Source organism: Ostrinia nubilalis, chromosome 12, assembly GCF_963855985.1.
Source record: "Ostrinia nubilalis chromosome 12, ilOstNubi1.1, whole genome shotgun sequence".
NCBI lineage: Eukaryota > Metazoa > Arthropoda > Insecta > Lepidoptera > Crambidae > Ostrinia > Ostrinia nubilalis.
Window position 1 is genome coordinate 2,466,277 of NC_087099.1, and position 19,838 is coordinate 2,486,114.

Below are 19,838 nucleotides of genomic sequence, written 5' to 3' on the forward strand. Positions count from 1 at the left end.
CATGTTTTTTTCTAATTAAATCCATTCTTACTTCCTTAAAATGTATGAAACTTGTATCTGTTTTCTACTTCTGCTAATAGATAATTTTATTGACTATCGCATGATATAAAATGTTTGCTTATTAGTGTTAAGCTACCCTCGCTATCACTTGTTTTTGAAGGAAGAGGTGAAAACTAAAAATTAAAAACTTAAATCCATGTAATTTTTCGATAAATGGGTCAGGCCCCAAATTTGAAGTATTTTCATCGATAAAATTGTCCATAGATTACGCCCTTAAAGTTTGATCACTACAAGCCCGGACACACTGTATACTTTATACATAGTATCCATTCATAAGGACTTTCGTAGTTAGTTATGCAGGGCAATCGAATATTGCACTTAGCCTTTTGATTAGACCATTGTGCGCTATTTGTAGTTTATCTTCCTATTCCAACCGCTCCAGATCCCCCCAGGTAGCAGCAGCCTATCTAGGTCGCTACAGGCCTTCTGCAGCGACCCTGGTGATTGGAGAATTTGAGCCTGTTGATCTGCTACGCTTGTGCACTCCTTGTGCACGTGCTGCGGTTTTTCTTCTGCCTCCATGCATCTTCTGCACAGTAGGCTGTCTGTAACAGCTATATTATTATTGTGTAGGTGTTTGTTTAACATACCTGTTATTACACTTAGGACCTTGCGGATGTTGTCCCTGTTTAGTCTTATGAGGCTGCGGGAGAACTTTTTCGATATATCCACAACTGCATCTTTTGTTTGCCTGCATCTTTCACAATCTTTCCATTCTGTGTGATGTTATTTTTCTATTTTGGAGCGCAGCCAGGTCTTGATCTGTGCTTATGGTATCGGCATTATAATTGTTCCGGACCAAATACAATTATCATTATTTATTATTTATTTAATGACTTAGGAGCGCGTCATGGCATTCCAATATAAGTATTATAATGTAGTATATTAAGTTGCTTTGTATTGCTTGCACTATCTGAGATTATTTTTATATTCAGACCTCGGATGTCTATGGTTGCAACCGCCTGTGCTGCTCTGATTGCATTCTGCTTGGAAAATTGTATTGTGTTTATCTAGTGTTGTTGATGATATTCTTAGTATATTTCGGTAATTCGAGAAGACACCAGCTCCCGTACCTTTTTGGGTTTTGGAGCCGTCAGTGTATATCCTAACTTCATTGATTCCAGAGCAATCTTGCGTTTCCGCTGTAAGCTGGATATTATATCTTCAGTCGAAGATGTGAACACAGGGAATTCTGTCGATGGGTGCCTCGGTGAGAGGTATTTCTTTTATTAGGATTTTGTGCAGGATCGTGAAATGTCCTGTCTCCTTATTTTGCTTCTATATGCCGTTCTTACCTTTAAGTCTTAGAGCGGCTGCGGTCTAAAGATCTAAGATTCAGAAGGTTCTCAAGTGATGTCGATGGAGTGGTTCTCATACAACTAGTGGCCGCTATGCTTACTAGGCGTTGCAGGCTTTGGAGTTTTGATCTTACTGTGGATAGTTGTGTTCTGTGCCACCACACAAGTGATCCATAATAATATGTGTAAGATGGCCATATAACCGACGTGTAGAGCCAAAGTGTTATCTTTGGGTTGAGACCTCATCTACTACCAATGAGTCTCTTGCACTGATGGAATGCTATACAGGCCATTTTTATTTTGTTATCGACATGACTCTTCGAGTTCAATTTGTTGTCAAAGGTGATGAGTTTTGTTTATAAAGAGTTCTGGTAGTTGGAGCTCTTGTAAATTCTATAAAGCACTTATTAAGTACTTTTATTGACAACGTTAGGCACTATGAATTCAATTATATGTTTTACTAGTAGATGTTCACCATTATTTATTAAAACTATAAACTAAAGTTCTTTGATTTATAAACTACGACATTATTTTTTCCTTTAATCTGACGTTTGGGGTAAGTTATATAATTTTACACCAAATAATTAAGCAAATTATTAGTTACGATTTTCAAATGTTTTTGATCTAAGTAACTTATAACATTTTACACATGTACGAAACTTTTGTGGTTAATGGTATTAGTCTAATTGAATCATTATACACAAAATAAATAACCTTTTGTCTTTAACTTTTTGTGCTATAAATTAAGTTACATTCTTTTTCACCAACCAACAATACATAGTTTTTTTTGTGTATATTAATATGAGTCATCTTATATTGTTAATCACAAATTCAATCTGAACAACTTCAATCGTGTAAAAAGTAGTAACACGAGTCATACCTCTTGACACAATAAAAAATTGAAAGAAGCCTCCGGTACACTTTGTTAAAAGTAGACATGTATCAATATACACGAAAGAAAACTCAAAATTGGTTCACAAAGCCTTACTTGTATCATTTGACACAAATTTTTTTTCTTTTCTATACGTCGTAGAAACTTACCGATTAGATACAAAAATAGCTAATTTTTCAGAGATTCACATTATGTTATAAAGTCAATTTTGATCTAAGTCGAGTTAGATCCCTTTTCACTGGGGGTACAGAAATATAATACGCAGAACTGACGGCCGATGGGGCAGCAAGGTTCTGGAATGGAGGCCACATACCGGAAAGCCCAGCGTGGGACGCCCACCCACAAGGTGGACTGTTGACCTAATAAAGGTAGCAAGAAGGCACTGGTTCCAGGCCGCTACCACTACCAACCATTCAATATGGAAATAATTGGGGGAGGCCTAGTTCAGCAGCGGATGTCCTATGGCTGGAATGATGATGATGTTGCACATTGCGAAAAGGGTTGACGTTATCTAAGAAAATGTCGCCTATCTCACATTTTATATGCGTTTTACGATTGTCCTGCAAGATCATAAACTTTCCTTAACGAAATACCAAGTTTATATCCGTACGACGTACTAAATTTGTTATGGCGTCTTATCGCAGATAATTAATATTCGTACGCACTTATAAAGTTATCTTAGCCACTGGATAGCGCTTTCAGAAGTTCAGATCGTTCGGGGCACATTAAATTATTAAATCATGATTATTCCTGATAGTAAGTTACTTAATAATAAGTAAGTACTAATACATTATAGCCACGATAGCCGAACGGTGAAGGGGTCGGACTGGCCGACTCGAGATCCGAGGAACGCGGGTTCGAATCCCACCGCCACTCGACTATTGTGGTGAGCCCACTCGTAACACAAGCTTATTTAGCCTAACACTAGGGGCTAATAGGACTATTAGTAATTCGAGCAATACAAATTGTTGTTAATAATCTTTATAAAAATAATACATCATCGTCATTTCAGCCATAGGCAGTCAACTGCTGGACCAGGGTGCGGAAACTTCCATACAACGGTCATCGAAGTGAAACTTGCTTCCAAACAGCGACATCGGTGAATAAATTCAAATACTTTTTAACTACCCTAAAACGCTCTAGATGTCGCTGCTCCTGTTTCCTTCATATTTTAATTTTTTTCTTAATTAAAATATATTTGAGAATATTGTTAATTACAATGTGAAAACTTTTTTTAAATGAAATTAATTTGTTTTAATTTAAAACTGAACGGTGACATTTTTTGTTATAATTTACATAATAGAGTAGTAGAAATTACTATTTAACATATGGCAACTTTGTTTTTCCTCCAAAATGGCCGGTGTTGTTTTTGTTATGTTAAATGCATTCTTGTTTTCTTAGCCATCATTTAAGTGTTCTGTGGCCCTATTAAAGTATTGAAGAGTCGTCGAGTCAAATTCAAGTTCATTCCTTCGTACCTGCTGCTGTTCTGGTTCATCGGAGTTTTGTTCGTTCCTTCGTGAATCGCGAAGAAACTTTCTGTTATGTTCACAAGTGATCTGAGTTTTCTCAATGTGCAAATGCTTTTTTAGTGTTGTTGAAAACTTTGCGAAAAGACGCTTTTGGTGTATAATATTATGTGTGTTCATAAATAAAGTAAAATTATTAAATTCAAAAGTTTTTGTTTACTTATTTGCATCACAGAATACATAATAGTAGCAACAGAAATTGCACTCCTTTGTGTAGGATCAGATGCCGACATTTTAACGGTAATAATAATAATGCAAAATATCCAACGCACATGGTGCATTCGAAATCGCACCTTACTACTACGCTCACAAGAGCGCAAATTTTTTGTGTTCAGAATTAATCTACCTCGCAGCTCAAGCGTCAGGGTTGTATAAGCAAAGTAAAATAAATAATAACTTAATTTTAAGAAGCATTTATTGTATTTACGATTGGTAATCTTTAATCTAGTGGTGTTTGTATAATCGTACCATCTCTAAAGTACCTATTAATAAACTTCAGTGTTGCAATAATTCGAAATTGGACAAATAGTTTTAAAAGGTGTAGTGTCGGAAAATAGACACGGTGAAGTAAGTTAATGTTTATATTAGCTAAAATAATTTTATTGCTACAGTTTTTTGTCATAAGTATTACAAAATTATTTAAAAAGTGTAGTTTTTTTTTATATTCAAATTAGTACAGTTAATTATTATTCCTAAATACTACGATTTTACATTAAAGAAGGATAACAGTGCTGTTGGAACAATAAACCTTGATTGTGACGATGATCGACCGAGCGTGTATAGAAATACGCGTGTGCTCACAGGCGCGTGGCGGTCCTGACTGATTTGCAACTTGAAGTTGTCGCGCGCTGTAGGTAATTATCTCGGCCGGCATAGGCGAGTGACGGAGGCCTGTTTGCATTTCCATGTGCAATGTAGAATTTTTCCAAATCCATTGTTTTGAAAATAATACAATACGTATACCATAAAGATAAATATTTTCAAAATAATGGATTTGAAAAAATTCTACATTGTACATCATAAAAACAATAATTCTTTGAAGGTTATGAGGGCCTATGTGTGCGTGAACTGTGTGTATGTGTGCGTGCACTTTATGTATGTATGTGTGCGTGTACTATGTATGTATGTGAGCGTTACGTACGTAGGTTAAGTACAGGGAATTTAACACCAGGCTGTCAATTAGTAGGTTCAAAAATTTGACAGAGAGGGCTCTCTATTTCCTATGTATTACTTTTCTCTATGTGCTGGACGAAAGCTACTACAAGGAACAAAGCACGATTTCGTGACGGTGAATGATGAGTTGAACGAATGAGTAGCAAAATTTGGAAATGTAAACAAAACAAAATTATTAATCAATTAATATTTATCCGATTTTTTTTTTAATATTTAAAATAAATGTACAGAAAGCAATAGCGCCATCTTCAGTATTCTAGCACCTCCACTTCCAAGCTCTACAGCTTGCCCGCCATCTAGTAGGAAGTAGTGGAATCAACAAAAAATAATTCACCCTGACAGATCCAGTGTTGCCCTCTTAAAAATAGAAATAATATTTTCGTTATTTTTTAAAGTCGTGTCTTATAGATTTTATTTTCATTAATTAATTTTTGATTACCTCAACCCATTTATTTATAACAAGATTTATAATTAATTATTGTACCAGTCTCAATTAGTAACGTTACGTCGTTACGTTTGTTTTTATTTGTAAATTCAATAAAAGTCCGTTGATCGTTGAAAGGGGAGCTTATCAAAAGTCTGTTGATCAATTTGACTCAAATACTCAATCATAATTTAACTGCTGAAGTTAGGTCTAGACCTAAGCTATGAGCCTTAGAGTGTGCCCTAGTGTTATTGTTTTTGCCAATACATTTCGAGATAATACGAATTTGATTAATATTTATTTGTTACATCCTCCCACTCCAAATCATAACAACATCCTTCCCATTGGATGACGTCACGATAACAGGAACGGAACGTTACCGTCACCACATACATAGAACAATAATCGCTAGGTTGTGACATAGATAAGAATAAGTACTTTGCATTGGTCGAGAGCGAATTCAATTAACTACTGCTAGTATTAAATAATCTACGCCCGCGCGTGGTGCAACTGCAATGGTACAAGTAATATTTTAGTAATCCAAGTCGAAAACGTGATTTTAAAACACAGAGCATACCGTGATGGCTTGTTGGCTTGCTTATCATACTTAAAATTATTTTCTATGGCAACATTGCAGAAGTGAGCCATCGCCCTGTTACTGTGTCATGGCGGTTTGACTTGTTAAAAGTTTTTTTGCAATAACTCACTAGTTAATGTGCTTTTTAGCGATTTGATCTTTGATTTCAACAATTAATAACACGTGATACAAAATAGTTAATAATGCGCGAATACAAAATAGTCGTGTTAGGTAGCGGAGGCGTGGGAAAGTCTGCCCTCACGGTACAGTTCGTACAAGGCATCTTTGTGGAGAAATACGACCCCACCATAGAAGACAGCTATCGGAAACAGGTGGAAGTGGACGGTCAACAATGCATGCTCGAAATTTTGGATACTGCCGGCACGGAACAGTTTACCGCGATGAGGGATTTGTACATGAAGAACGGCCAGGGATTCGTGTTAGTGTATTCGATCACCGCACAGTCTACGTTTAACGACCTGCAGGATCTCCGGGAGCAGATCCTGCGAGTGAAGGACAAGGACGACGTGCCGATGGTGCTGGTGGGCAACAAGTGCGACCTGGAGGCGGAGCGCGTGGTGGGCAAGGACCAGGGCGGCAACCTGGCTCGCCACTTCAACTGCGCCTTCATGGAGACCTCGGCGAAGGCGAAAATCAACGTCAACGACGTATTCTACGACCTAGTAAGACAGATCAACAAGAAGTCACCCAAAGAGGAAAGGAAAGTTAGGAAGAATAAAGTGTGTCGTCTTCTGTAAGTGTTGCGGAGCCTCAGACGCGTCTAGATATACAATATTTAATAATTTGAAAGACTTCTCGTACCCGGATTTGGCTCTTGACAGTTCCCAAAGTTAACTAGATCGGGTGTTGAGCTTCGTCACTTGGCGAGCACCTGTAGCATTTCGAGAATGTGCATTTGTTGAGCAGTGTCGTGAACCAGTGCTTTAGCACGAGTGGAAAATGCACAGAGCATCGTGGATTTATCCAGTCCTACCCAAATAAATGTAGCTACTACACATTTTGGTCTGTTTTTTATAGTTAATGAGATATATTTGAGGATAGATTCGACGATTCTGTGTGTGTTTCACTCTAGAAATTCCAATTGTAATGTGTGGATGCTGTTAGGTTCAGAAGTTTAATGTTACAATAAATTGTATTTTAATCCATGGCAATTGCAGCGGGATTCCATGTAGGTGTATTGTAAAATAATCAATATGAAAAATAGGTAAATGACATGCAATAATTACTATAATTCATTTATCTAATGTTAATTAAAATTGTAGTTGTCATGGACCAATTATTTAGGTCACAGCCAAACTCTTGAGTCTTTTCAAAAATAACTAATGTTATTCTATTAATATTCAATGAAGTAACAATGCTACGTTCAGCCAGACGGTTGCTTTGAACAGGAAAAGTAACAATGGGTGTATTTACCATGACATTATCTCAAGGGCATTCAAATATACTCAAATGTTACACAGAATTATTCTTCATTTTGTAAAAAATTATATAGTCATAACATGAATTCCAAATGCATTTATTAATATATCTTCGCTGTCTGAACATAGCAATGTACGGAAAGATGATTTATTTTCTAGTTTTCTAGTAATATTGTTCTGATTGCACTAATGTTTACAAGAGCCCCAAACTTCTGAACGTTTGGAATGAGAGTAGAATATGCAGGCTCCGAAGAGACCTGGAAAATGTGCCAGCAGGCCTGTACCAGCATGTAAGTAATGTTTAATATTAAGGATACATTAAATTTTTTCAGATATATTATTGTCTTGTTATATAATTCAAATGTATCGAAGGGAAGTTGATAATGCAACACCATTTAGGACTTGATAACCTTTGAACAAATATTAGTGAGCCTTAGGTGATTGCACCCTGCTGACCGTAGTGTCTTCAGCGTCTGCCTAGAGAAGTCCAGTGCGGTGGCTAGAGGCATGCCACCGGCATACAAAAGTGGACTATAACCCCTCATCTATGAAATTGAAAACTTTAAATAAAAAAATTATCGTTATTGTAAATGGATAAAGTTTTATGGTAACTGGCTCATTTATATAAATCCAACCTAAGTTTTGCTGCTATAAACTTTGTTAAACGTAATAATTATATAGGTGTTCAAATATTGTTACGGGATTAGATGTTTCCTCCATTTGCATTTCTGTTAACATGTAAGATTACTGCACAAGGATATTGGTAATGACTTTGATCTGAGTTGAATTATATTTTTATATATATTGTGCAAATTAAGAACTTGTATATTTTTATCTTTGCAATCAATAATTAATCGACATGTACATTAACTATTAATTTCTTTTTTTTTGCAAATTTATCAATAAAACCAATTTTAAATATTTGTTTTGGGGTATACTTTGTCGCCGTTTGCGGCTCTCCCGTCGTCTGCGTGACTCACAGCACGCTCGCCCTCGCTGTTCCCCTCACCAATCAAATGAACGTCAATTGACTTGGGTATTTTAATTGAATTCAATTAATTGAAACAACAATTACCATCTACAACTATTTTATTGCCTTACAGTGTAAAAAGTTTCATAAAATGTGTATTCACTTACATCACTAAACGACTAGGTAGTTACAAACACGATAAAAATAAATGGCAGTGTGACGTGGCGGGCGTATGTCGACATTCTAGTAACATAAGAATTGACACAGTCCAATGAAAATGAACACAATATCTAAGTTAGCCTAAGTGTAAACTAAACGGCGCGATCTATCATGCACAACAAGTGTCGCGTTACACCTGGCCTGTGGCGCGCCCATGGAGTGAAACAAGGTCTCATACATAGATCGAGCTCACCATGGGGGCGGATATACAAAAGAAACGCCTAAACAAAACTAACATTGTAATTGAAATAGAAAGCTTGCGAGAGTGATTCAATCTACATACAATTGCGACCTCTGGGGAACGACGTCGCGGAAACGGTCAAATTTGATAATTGTAATGAGCGTTTAACTATTCGCCCGAAGCTCGTATCGCAGCTTATCGCGTTCGGTTTCAAACGGGTCATGAATCCTGGAAACCATGCCCTTATCTGCATAAAGGATTAACCCTTAAATGCATGATTTTTTATTTAGTTATGAAAAAAATATTTCAATTAGATTTTTAGTCACAGATAGAGGGAAAAATAATAAAAAAAATCTTAGTACGAAAAAAAAGTATATTTTTGAAAATTAACAGTATGTAGCCAAATGTCTACACCATGCGTTTGTATGCCGTAAAATTGTTCTATGGTTTGTTTATTTGGCTTTTCTTTTCAGCATGTTTGGCTCGCTATCTGAAAAGGAAATTGAGGCAGCTCTTGCTGCTTTAAATGATGGTGCAGTCTCAGAAGATGATGAAAATTTAGATGATGATAACATCGATTATTACCCAAACGTACGGGATTTGTTGCATGATCGGGATGAGGAGTCCATTGATCATAATCTACCCTTAGAACATAACGAAGACCCTGGAACATAACCCTCCCATAGTCTATGAAGAGGAGCATATATTAGATCAGATCTTCGTTATGTTCCAAGGGTAGATTATGATCTATGGACTCCTCATCCAGATCATGCAATAAATCCCGTACGTTTGGGTAAAAATCGATATTATCATCATCTAAATTTTCATCATCTTCTGAGACTGCACCATCATTTAAAGCAGCAAGAGCTGCCTCAATTTCCTTTTCAGATAGCGAGCCAAACATGCTGAAAAGAAAAGCCAAATAAGCAAACCATAGAACAATTTAATGGCATAAACGCATGGTGTAGACATTTGGCTACATACACAAAAATCAAGTCGAAGGCACATTCGGGATAGATTACCAAAAAAATAAGTTTTAATAATGAATTCTTACATTATTTCTAACACGTATGTATTTTTTTCCAATCGTTTTAGCAATTAATTCTCACTGAATCCGAAATTCAAATACCACAAATTTTAACACTACCAATTTTTTCTCTTTCGCAATCGCTACGTCAAATATCGGTTAATTTTTTTTCAAATCTACCTTCATTTGCGTTTTTTTTTTATTGTATTATGATGTTTTCTATGATATTAGCGTACGTTCAGAAACGCTTATAAAATGTGTTACTTTTTATAATTAAAAAAATACTTCGTAGACATATGGCAACACTATGCATTTAAGGGTTAATAAACGGTCATAATATTGAGGAATATATGCTTTATCTATATGTTTATTTTTATCACATGAATTTGCATAGTGATAGTAAATGTTGATAAGAATCGCCCAAACATGTCATGGCTCTAAATATGTTGCAGTTGGACAGTTAGATATTAAATTGTAAAAGGTGTAGAGCTTGAGCAAGACGTGATTAGTAATAATACAGAAAACTCTGTATTTAGTTTTAAAACCTTAGTAAATAGAATAACATATTACAAATATGTCAGTTGGTATATTAATTGACTAATTAGACTAATAAACGTGCTGATGACGCTTCTGCAGTTTACGTCATTATACAATAGTTTCATGAGTAATTGAACACTCATGAACAATTATAGAGAACTATAATATTTTGGTCTATCTGCATTATTTTCATAAGATGTTAAAGGCGGAAAATGTGACTACAGTTTTCTATAAATTTATGTAACTAAGTGCTATTACTTTATAATTATATTGGACGGACTTAACAATGTTAGTGACTAGGTTAAACTTAACTAGAAGTGATTACTTATAATAAATTTAGTCAATTTATTCATTATAATTTCAAATTACATACATTCAAGATGATATCGTAATGGCTTATGTATGTTAAACAACATTTTGTTTCTCTGCAAATAGGTACATTAAGGAAACTGTAAACAATTGGATTATTGAATATAATTTTTGAGATCTGCGCATTTCATATTAGTTTCGACTTAATAGTATTCCTTATCTGTTGCTGAAATACATTAATACCACAGCACAACCACATAATTACTTATTACATCCATAATCTATTTTAATGCTCTTGGCAGACAATATTTTAATTGTAATACATTACAAACATTTGTAAACAATTCAGAAGGTTCGATACTACCTCATAACTAAGACGCGTGATTTTAACGTAACATCGTCCTACTTAGCGGTGTTATGGCTGTGTTGATTAGTCATCGAGAATAAATTCACGCTTTGAACATTGACTAGACCTGTTCTTATAAAATGACTCAGGTTTATTAGAAGCTTACTTCCGGCCTTCCGGGTGATCTACGACCTTACAATGACATGATTCACCGGCATTACTTAGCTTTATCCGCAAGTCTTAAGGGTCTAACGTAACGGAATATAACTTAGAACTATGTATAATATAAACCTCTTTGCTAATGAACGTACGTAATGAATAGTTACGTCGTTATTTGAGGAATTTCAAATTACCAATTTACAGATATTACGAAACAGTGTAAAACAGTTTGACTGATATGGAGCGTTGATTAGTAAGGACGATTTAATTTGCTATTATTGTTTTAGCAAAATTAAATAACAGGTAAAGTTTCAGCCCAACTTGACTCGTGATTTTGCGATAAACTTCTGCCTACTACGTTTATAAGTACCTACTAGATGCCATCATGCGTGGGACCCTTAATGGGATACGTTCCAGTTCCAAAGATCTGTCTATTTAAGGTAGCTTGAAGATAGCTATTCGCGACTTCGATCTATGGACACGGCTTCACTTCATTGCCTTTGCGAGTGCGGTTCTAAAATCTATTTTAGTTCATGATAACATGTTTAATTAAGTGAAAGTTAATGTAACACTTCATCTTTCGAACTAAAACGAAAATTTCGACTAAATCTAATGTTTGCTAATTTGTTTAATAACTGCAATGATTTTGGCATCGATGTTTGATACTTCTGGCAGTCGATGTGGAATAATTGACTATTTAGGGCGGTAGAAGTAGGATTCAAATAGTAGACCTAATAAAAAGTTTTAAGTCTTACAAGCTAATGTAATAGAAAAACCTTAGTAGGACAACCATTTAAATACAATACATATGATTTTGATTACAATTTTGAGAATCGTCAACAAATTCTCGAAATCTAAATTTAAAATAAATATTGTATTATTATAAATAATCATATAAATAAACTAATAATACGACGTGACTAGAATACACATCACTATTATTACAAATGACTTAATACTTACTAAAGTAGAAGCCACTAGACAGAATTTAGCCACTTTTTGGTGACAAGTCAGCTATTTGGACAATTTTTATTGGACTTAAGTGACAGATCATCGTTTAATATTGTTGCTGACCTCAACACGAAGACGTATGACTAATTTGTGCATTACATAGTTGCTCTGAATGGAAGATTTAAGGTACCCCATAAGAGACGTAAAAGTTTTTGTGAATATTTTGTGCGTTATTTTAAATCTTGGAATTTCATTTCATAAATTTTATGGAGGTAACAGTGTATTTTAACTGTGCGTCTTGTAAAAGTTCATGTTTTTGTACCTCTTTTTTCGAAGTCATATTTTTTATTACAAGTGTGAATTGTGTCTCTTCCAAACCATTAAAATACAGTAGAACGCCGATTATCCGAATTAATTGGGACCGGGGTCGATTCGGATAATCGAAAATTCGGATAATCGGACATAGACTGGTGTAATAGGGAAAAACCAACTGTCACACATATAATAAACTTTAATTAGTTTACCAAACAGATATATTTCCTACTTGGCGTTATTGTAGAACTGCTACAATAACGCTCAGTTGAAATATATCCGAATTCCAACAAAAAAATCAAAAATTACTTGGTTTTAATTTTTTATATTACGTTTAGGACCGATTCGGATAATTGGCGATTCGGTTAATCGGCGTTCTACTGTACTATCATTACTTGGTTTATCTAAGTCTGTCAAAAGTGTGAAGATATTTTTCTTATTAAATTTTTAACAAATTTTTAAATAACAGACTCCACAAAGAATTTCTCTATTCAACTCTTATGCTTGCATTCGAATGCGGTGGTTCCCACATACAGTTCTTGATGCCCATCGAATACATTTGTAAATCTACTGAAACAGAATTGATCTCTTTCTAGAAATGTAATAGTCCGACTACGATAGTAGATAGTAGGTAATATGTGCTAAGACACCCGTACAGTATTCTTCTGGGTGTAACGTCGCGGTGTCTATTTGTTGGAAGAATCATAGCTGTCGTTGAGCGGAGGCAGGCTGTGGGCCAGTGTGCTATCCAGCTTCCTCGTCTCGTGCTCCAGAGTATAGCAGTCCAGGGCAGGATCCTGGAACGAACAGGAGTTACTGTAAGCACTTGCAGTAAGCTGTGTCGTGCACAGCCCGGGATTAAAGTACTATATTATGAATTGTAATAAAATGAGTTTAATAACAAAGTTGAAAAATATACTGAGAATTTGTTGAGTCAATAGGTCAAACATGATATTTCACACAAAAGACTACAAACTTTGGACTCTGTTTAATACAAGATCTTACCATATTTTTTTTAATACAGAATCTCATTTATTAATGTTTTAATTAAGCCACAAACTGCCCATCAGCGGGTAATAATTTGAGCGACGTGGGCGCAAAGTCGCGAAAGCGATCGTCTCGCCCACCTGTTGTCAAGTTTGAGGCCGACTAAGTGTAAGTTGGATACAGCCTGTCAGCACCTTGTCTACAGTCCCTTTGCACCTTGTGGGCATTACCTGCGACGACGCGATTCGCTACGCGCTACATAAGCTTTCCGCCGCCGATCTCCATTGACAGTTGCGCGCAAAGTTAGGCCGCAGCGAAGGCTCAATGTAGTCCTGTCAGCACCTTGTGTACAGGGCCCCTTTGGCACCACCTTGGGTACGGAACTTAAAATCCTGCGAGATTACCTGTGAAACAGTCCGCAGCGAGTCTCCAAGCGCTGATCGCAGGCGCTGCACGTCACGAGCGGCGCGGCCGCTGCGCGCTACGTACGCCTGCCGCCGCCGGATCTCTAACTACAGCTGCGCGCGCAGTTATGCCACAACGATGGCTCAATAGTTCTTTTAGCACCTTGTCCCTCACGGAAACTCTAGTATCCCTTTGGCATCACCTTGGGTACAGAACTTAAAATCCTGCGAGATTACCTGTGAAACAGTCCGCAGCGAGTCTCCAAGCGCTGATCGCAGGCGCTGCACGTCGCTACGTGCTATGTCGCAGCGATGGTTCAATAGAGTCCTGTCAGAGTTCCTTTGGCACCTCTTTTGTATGGAACCCCTGAACTTGACCTTCATTGGTTGTGTTTTCATGGCGATCAAGCTGTAGATCCTGGCTACACAGGAGTTGCAGTGGTGGGAACTAGTAACTTAGTATTACCTGTGAGACAGTCCGCAGCGAGTCTCCAAGCGCTGATCGCAGGCGCTGCACGTCACGAGCGGCGCGGCCGCTGCGTGCTACGTACGCCTGTCGCCGTCGGATCTCTGCTGACAGCTGTGCGCGAAGTTGAGCCGCCTGTGGGATAAACGATCGTATGATTGAGGGAATAACATCTTTAGGCTAAGAACTCATGGCGCGATTTTCAACGGCGCCCGCGGCCGTTGTGGAATTGCGGTTTTATTTCAAAACTCACGGGACCGATAATTTGCGTGATTACGCAGTTAACCCTACAGCGCATAGTGGGACATATATGGTACATACCAAATTATTGCCTATATTTCGTAACACGATGCTATTTAATGCCATCTATTAGAATGTACCATAACTACACACTATAGCACATAACAAAATAGTTCACATTTGTTGCCACGGAAGCGCTGCACTCAGTAAACTGTTTTGAAGTCGAAAAAGTCGGTCAGTTTGTGAAAAAGTTTATTAGTAAAGTTTTACTCTTGGGAAAAAAAGTTAAAATTACAATGTTTTCTTTCGAAAAAAATTATAAGGGGTAAGTTATTGTTTCTAGTTTATTGGTAAATAAGTATTTTTTGATATCAGTTACTATCAACGCATATTTTGGATGTTATTTGTATGTGCCTGATGTGGGTCACTGTGCAATAAGGGTAATTATATTACTTGATTGATTTCAGATGATGACCCGCAAAAAGAGTTACAGAAACTGAAATTGAGAATTTTTCGAATCAGAAATGAAGAGATCAATAAATGTACTAAAGCTGCTGACACAGCCCGACGGATTAGCAAGCTCAAGTGGCAATGGGCAGGGCACATAGTACGCGCAGAACTGACAGCCGATGGGTCAGCAAGGTTCTGGAGTGGAGGCCATGTAAACGTAACGTGGGACGTCTACCCACAAGGTGGACCGACGACCTCATAAAGGTAGCAGGAAGGGAAGAGAGCGCTGGATACAGGCCGCTACGAACCGGGCGATGTGGATATCATTGGGGGAGGCTTTTGTTCAATAGTGGACGTCCTGTGGCTGAAATGATGATGATTGTCATTCGTTTCTGATATGCTGGAGTAAAGTATGAAAAAAGCCAAAAGCTATCGTGCCACCCAAAGACGCCAGCAGGACTGATGGCATCGACAACTCCCCGTTATGGTTAACTACGAGAACACGTTGTACGTTTCCAGGTTGTAAGGGGAAGTCTTTCATCGTTTCAGTCCATGGTCTGGAAGACGTAGTGTGGGCAGGACCCTCACTAGGTGGACCGCTGATCTGGTGAAGGTCACGGGAAGTACCTGGATGCGGGCAGCGCGGGATCAGTCGTTAAGGAAATTCTTCGAGAAGGCTTTTGTCTAGTACTGGACGTCATTTGGCTGAAATGTTTCATGTTTTGTGAAAAATGTAAGGTAACACTGTGCCTAAATAAAAGTAAAAATTGTCTTATGTCATTTCAAAATGTAAATTTTATAATTAAATAGTGATTTAACCGTAAAATTTCATTCAAGAGGAAAATGAACTGCGTCATGGTACTGATCTCATTAAATTCCTATTTTCTATTATATTATGGTGTCGTTACTTACTATATTATACATAAAACATTTTGTTATAATATTAATTTAATTTTTAATTGAAATATATCATAATAAATCTTGCTGTTTTATTTCATTGTCACTGACAGTATGTCAGACCATACATAAAACTTTAGGTACCCTTAATGCATTTTGGGACACATCTGGTACATACTGAAAAACTCAAAATATTTCCGAAAATATTGAAAATAGATTTTTTTTATTATTTTTCCCGAAACAAGGATAACATTTTAAAGTAATATTATTTTTTTTGTTCAATTTGGAAAAATCGTGCACTGTAGGGTTAAGTCACTGGTACAAAATGGTCGCCCGCCAATCGATCGCAGAGAGCGCGGGCGAAAACCGCAGAGGCTGCGGTTACCGCGGCCCGCGCGATTCTACTAGTTGCCCGCCGGTGCAGCGGGACTCGCATACAAGCGCGAATCTTATAGGCTAAACACCACTGGAAGTGCTGAACTTTAGTGAGAAATATACAGGGTGACTGGAACTGAACCCGCCATAGCTAATACGCGTATAGAGGAGGTCATTTGCTAATTATTGAACCTTACTTTCTATGATTAAGTTTCATAGTTTAGGAGATATGTCAATTTTCATACTTTTTCCAAAATTTGACCTAAAAACTGCTTAATTTTTTTTCTCGCATGATTTTAACCGATTTTTTTATTTGATACTAATATCGAATAAACAATTAGTCAAATAAAATAAATTTCAGATCCAGATAATGATTGAATAACTAGTTACGAGCCGCCAAAGTTTAACAAAAGTACAAACCACGATAAAAAATTCAAGTTCAAATTCGATTTATAAAAAAACTAATGGTGATAATGGATTGCCAATGATCTTAAAAATATATTTACCTTCTCTTCTTTCCAATGATATATCACACGTAGTAATTAGATATTGAAATTTATTAAAAATTCAAAGTTTATGGAAGAAAATGGAGTAATAATACGAAAATTATCCATACAAAGTTTCTTCAAACATCTCATATTTTCTGCTATACTCCTTTTCATTACTATTTTTGTGTGTTTTTTGAAAAATTAATTTAAAATAATAATCACAGTATGAAGAAAAGATTAAAAAAAAATTCAAAATCACCTTTGTATGGATAATTTTTGTATTATTACTCCATTTTCTTCCATAAACTTTGAATTTTTGACAAATTTCAATATCTAATTACAACGTGTGATATATCATTGGAAAGTAGAGAAGCTAGAGATATTTTTAAGATTATTGGCAATCCATTATCACCATTAGTTTTTTTTTTAATCGAATTCGAAGTACAATTTTTTTTCGTGGTTTGTACTTTTGTTACACTTTGGCGGCTCGTAACTAGTTATTCAATCATTATCTGGATCAGAAATCTATTTTATTTGAATAAAGACATATTCGATATTAATATCTAATAAAAAAAACTGTTGAAATTACGCGAGAAAAAAAAATTAAGCAGTTTTTAGGTCAAATTTCGGAAAAATCTGAAAAAAGTATAAAAATTGACATATCTCCTAAACTATAAAACATTAGGCATAGAAAGTAAGGTTCAATAATTAGCAAATGACCTCCTCTATACGCGTATTAGCTATGGCGGGTTGAGTTCCAGTCACCCTGTATGTATTACTAAACGACACTCGATTCAATATCAGAAATCGATTCCAATCTTTGCCTTTCTGGCAAGTGACAGAACCGTACTGTGAGCTGAGATAGCGCTCATTTGGGTGGTGTCATGATCCTAATTATACCCAAGCATGCGGTTTCAATACTCAATACTTTATTGCTTCACCACATCAAGCAGAACAATGTAGACCCAGTTGGGGCCCGCACTTGGTTGCGGGCACAGGGCAGGTCATTGTAGTAATCCTTGGGTGAGCCCTTTGACCAGTCGTGACATTTCTTACGATCCTACCTGGTTCTCCAGGCGCAGCATCTGCTGCCTGTGCGCGGCCTCACGGGCCTCCATCATACGCTCGGCCTGCAGTAGTGCTCACGTAGCGACTCCAGCTGGTTCAGCTGTGGTAGTGACGATCCTACCTGGTTCTCCAGGCGCAGCATCTGCTGCCTGTGCGCGGCCTCACGGGCCTCCATCATACGCTCGGCCTGCAGCGCGGCCTGGCGGTAGTGCTCACGTAGCGACTCCAGCTGGTTCAGCTGTGGTAGTGACGATCCTACCTGGTTCTCCAGGCGCAGCATCTGCTGCCTGTGCGCGGCCTCACGGGCCTCCATCATCCGCTCGGCCTGCAGCGCGGCCTGGCGGTAGTGCTCACGTAGCGACTCCAGCTGGTTCAGCTGTGGTAGTGACGATCCTACCTGGTTCTCCAGGCGCAGCATCTGCTGCCTGTGCGCGGCCTCACGGGCCTCCATCATCCGCTCGGCCTGCAGCGCGGCCTGGCGGTAGTGCTCACGTAGCGACTCCAGCTGGTTCAGCTGTGGTAGTGACGATCCTACCTGGTTCTCCAGGCGCAGCATCTGCTGCCTGTGCGCGGCCTCACGGGCCTCCATCATCCGCTCGGCCTGCAGCGCGGCCTGGCGGTAGTGCTCACGTAGCGACTCCAGCTGGTTCAGCTGTGGTAGTGACGATCCTACCTGGTTCTCCAGGCGCAGCATCTGCTGCCTGTGCGCGGCCTCACGGGCCTCCATCATGCGTTCGGCCTGGCGGTAGTGCTCACGTAGCGACTCCAGCTGGTTCAGCTGTGGTAGTGACGATCCTACCTGGTTCTCCAGGCGCAGCATCTGCTGCCTGTGCGCGGCCTCACGGGCCTCCATCATACGCTCGGCCTGCAGCGCGGCCTGGCGGTAGTGCTCACGTAGCGACTCCAGCTGGTTCAGCTGTGGTAGTGACGATCCTACCTGGTTCTCCAGGCGCAGCATCTGCTGCCTGTGCGCGGCCTCACGGGCCTCCATCATCCGCTCGGCCTGCAGCGCGGCCTGGCGGTAGTGCTCACGTAGCGACTCCAGCTGGTTCAGCTGTGGTAGTGACGATCCTACCTGGTTCTCCAGGCGCAGCATCTGCTGCCTGTGCGCGGCCTCACGGGCCTCCATCATCCGCTCGGCCTGCAGCGCGGCCTGGCGGTAGTGCTCACGTAGCGACTCCAGCTGGTTCAGCTGTGGTAGTGACGATCCTACCTGGTTCTCCAGGCGCAGCATCTGCTGCCTGTGCGCGGCCTCACGGGCCTCCATCATGCGCTCGGCCTGCAGCGCGGCCTGGCGGTAGTGCTCACGTAGCGACTCCAGCTGGTTCAGCTGTGGTAGTGACGATCCTACCTGGTTCTCCAGGCGCAGCATCTGCTGCCTGTGCGCGGCCTCACGGGCCTCCATCATCCGCTCGGCCTGCAGCGCGGCCTGGCGGTAGTGCTCACGTAGCGACTCCAGCTGGTTCAGCTGTGGTAGTGACGATCCTACCTGGTTCTCCAGGCGCAGCATCTGCTGCCTGTGCGCGGCCTCACGGGCCTCCATCATGCGCTCGGCCTGCAGCGCGGCCTGGCGGTAATGCTCGGCGTCCTGGCGCCTGCTAGGCGAGCAAGTTGATAGATCGCTCACGTAGCGACTCCTAGCCAGATTTAGTTCAGATTCCTGAGGATGAGAACGCACATGTTTGTAATAATGTACTCTAGCTACGATGAGCCATCTAGAGATGAGTTTTGTTGACTCGTGGCAGGCGGTGTAATAATAAAACAATGCATCAAAATAAAAAAAATCAAAATCAAAAGTATTTATTCAGTTTAGACCACAAGTGGCACTTAGGTATGAACGTCAAAATTATTATAGAAAATAATAAAAAAAGAAAAGTTAGCCCTTGTAATGATTTTAGAATTTATATTGTATTTTATACGATTATTGGTTACTTTTAAATAGTTATTGCAACAATTTCAGTATTTGTATTGTATTTTAGAAGAACCCAAAAACCCATTATTAAATTAAAATACTTTATTTGATTACTTCCTAGGCATTTTGCAGACATTAGAATGATTTT

The 19,838-nt window shown here is 38.7% G+C and overlaps 2 protein-coding genes across 2 annotated transcripts in view; one reads left to right on the top strand and one right to left on the bottom strand.

Moving 5' to 3' along the window:
• The first annotated feature begins 5,890 nt into the window (after positions 1-5,890).
• Positions 5,891-8,315, top strand: LOC135076767 (ras-related protein Rap1). The gene has a single exon (XM_063971190.1). The coding sequence runs from the start codon at positions 6,157-6,159 to the stop codon at positions 6,709-6,711; it is 555 nt and encodes a 184-aa protein (XP_063827260.1). The 5' UTR covers positions 5,891-6,156; the 3' UTR covers positions 6,712-8,315.
• Positions 8,316-13,040: 4,725 nt separating this feature from the next.
• The window catches only part of LOC135076617 (rootletin), a 44,900-nt gene continuing 38,102 nt past the window's right edge, over positions 13,041-19,838 (bottom strand). The window contains exons 37-39 of the mRNA XM_063971042.1: positions 19,268-19,438; positions 14,261-14,395; positions 13,041-13,200 (exon numbers count right to left, since the gene is read on the bottom strand). Of these exons, the coding sequence (XP_063827112.1) occupies positions 13,090-13,200; positions 14,261-14,395; positions 19,268-19,438 (417 nt within the window). The 3' untranslated portion in view covers positions 13,041-13,089. The remainder of the gene's footprint in view (positions 13,201-14,260; positions 14,396-19,267; positions 19,439-19,838) is intronic.

What these genes read in the sequence shown, in the direction of transcription:
- LOC135076767 (XM_063971190.1), top strand. Translation starts at nt 6,157, where the DNA reads ATGCGCGAATACAAAATAGTCGTGTTAGGTAGCGGAGGCGTGGGAAAG.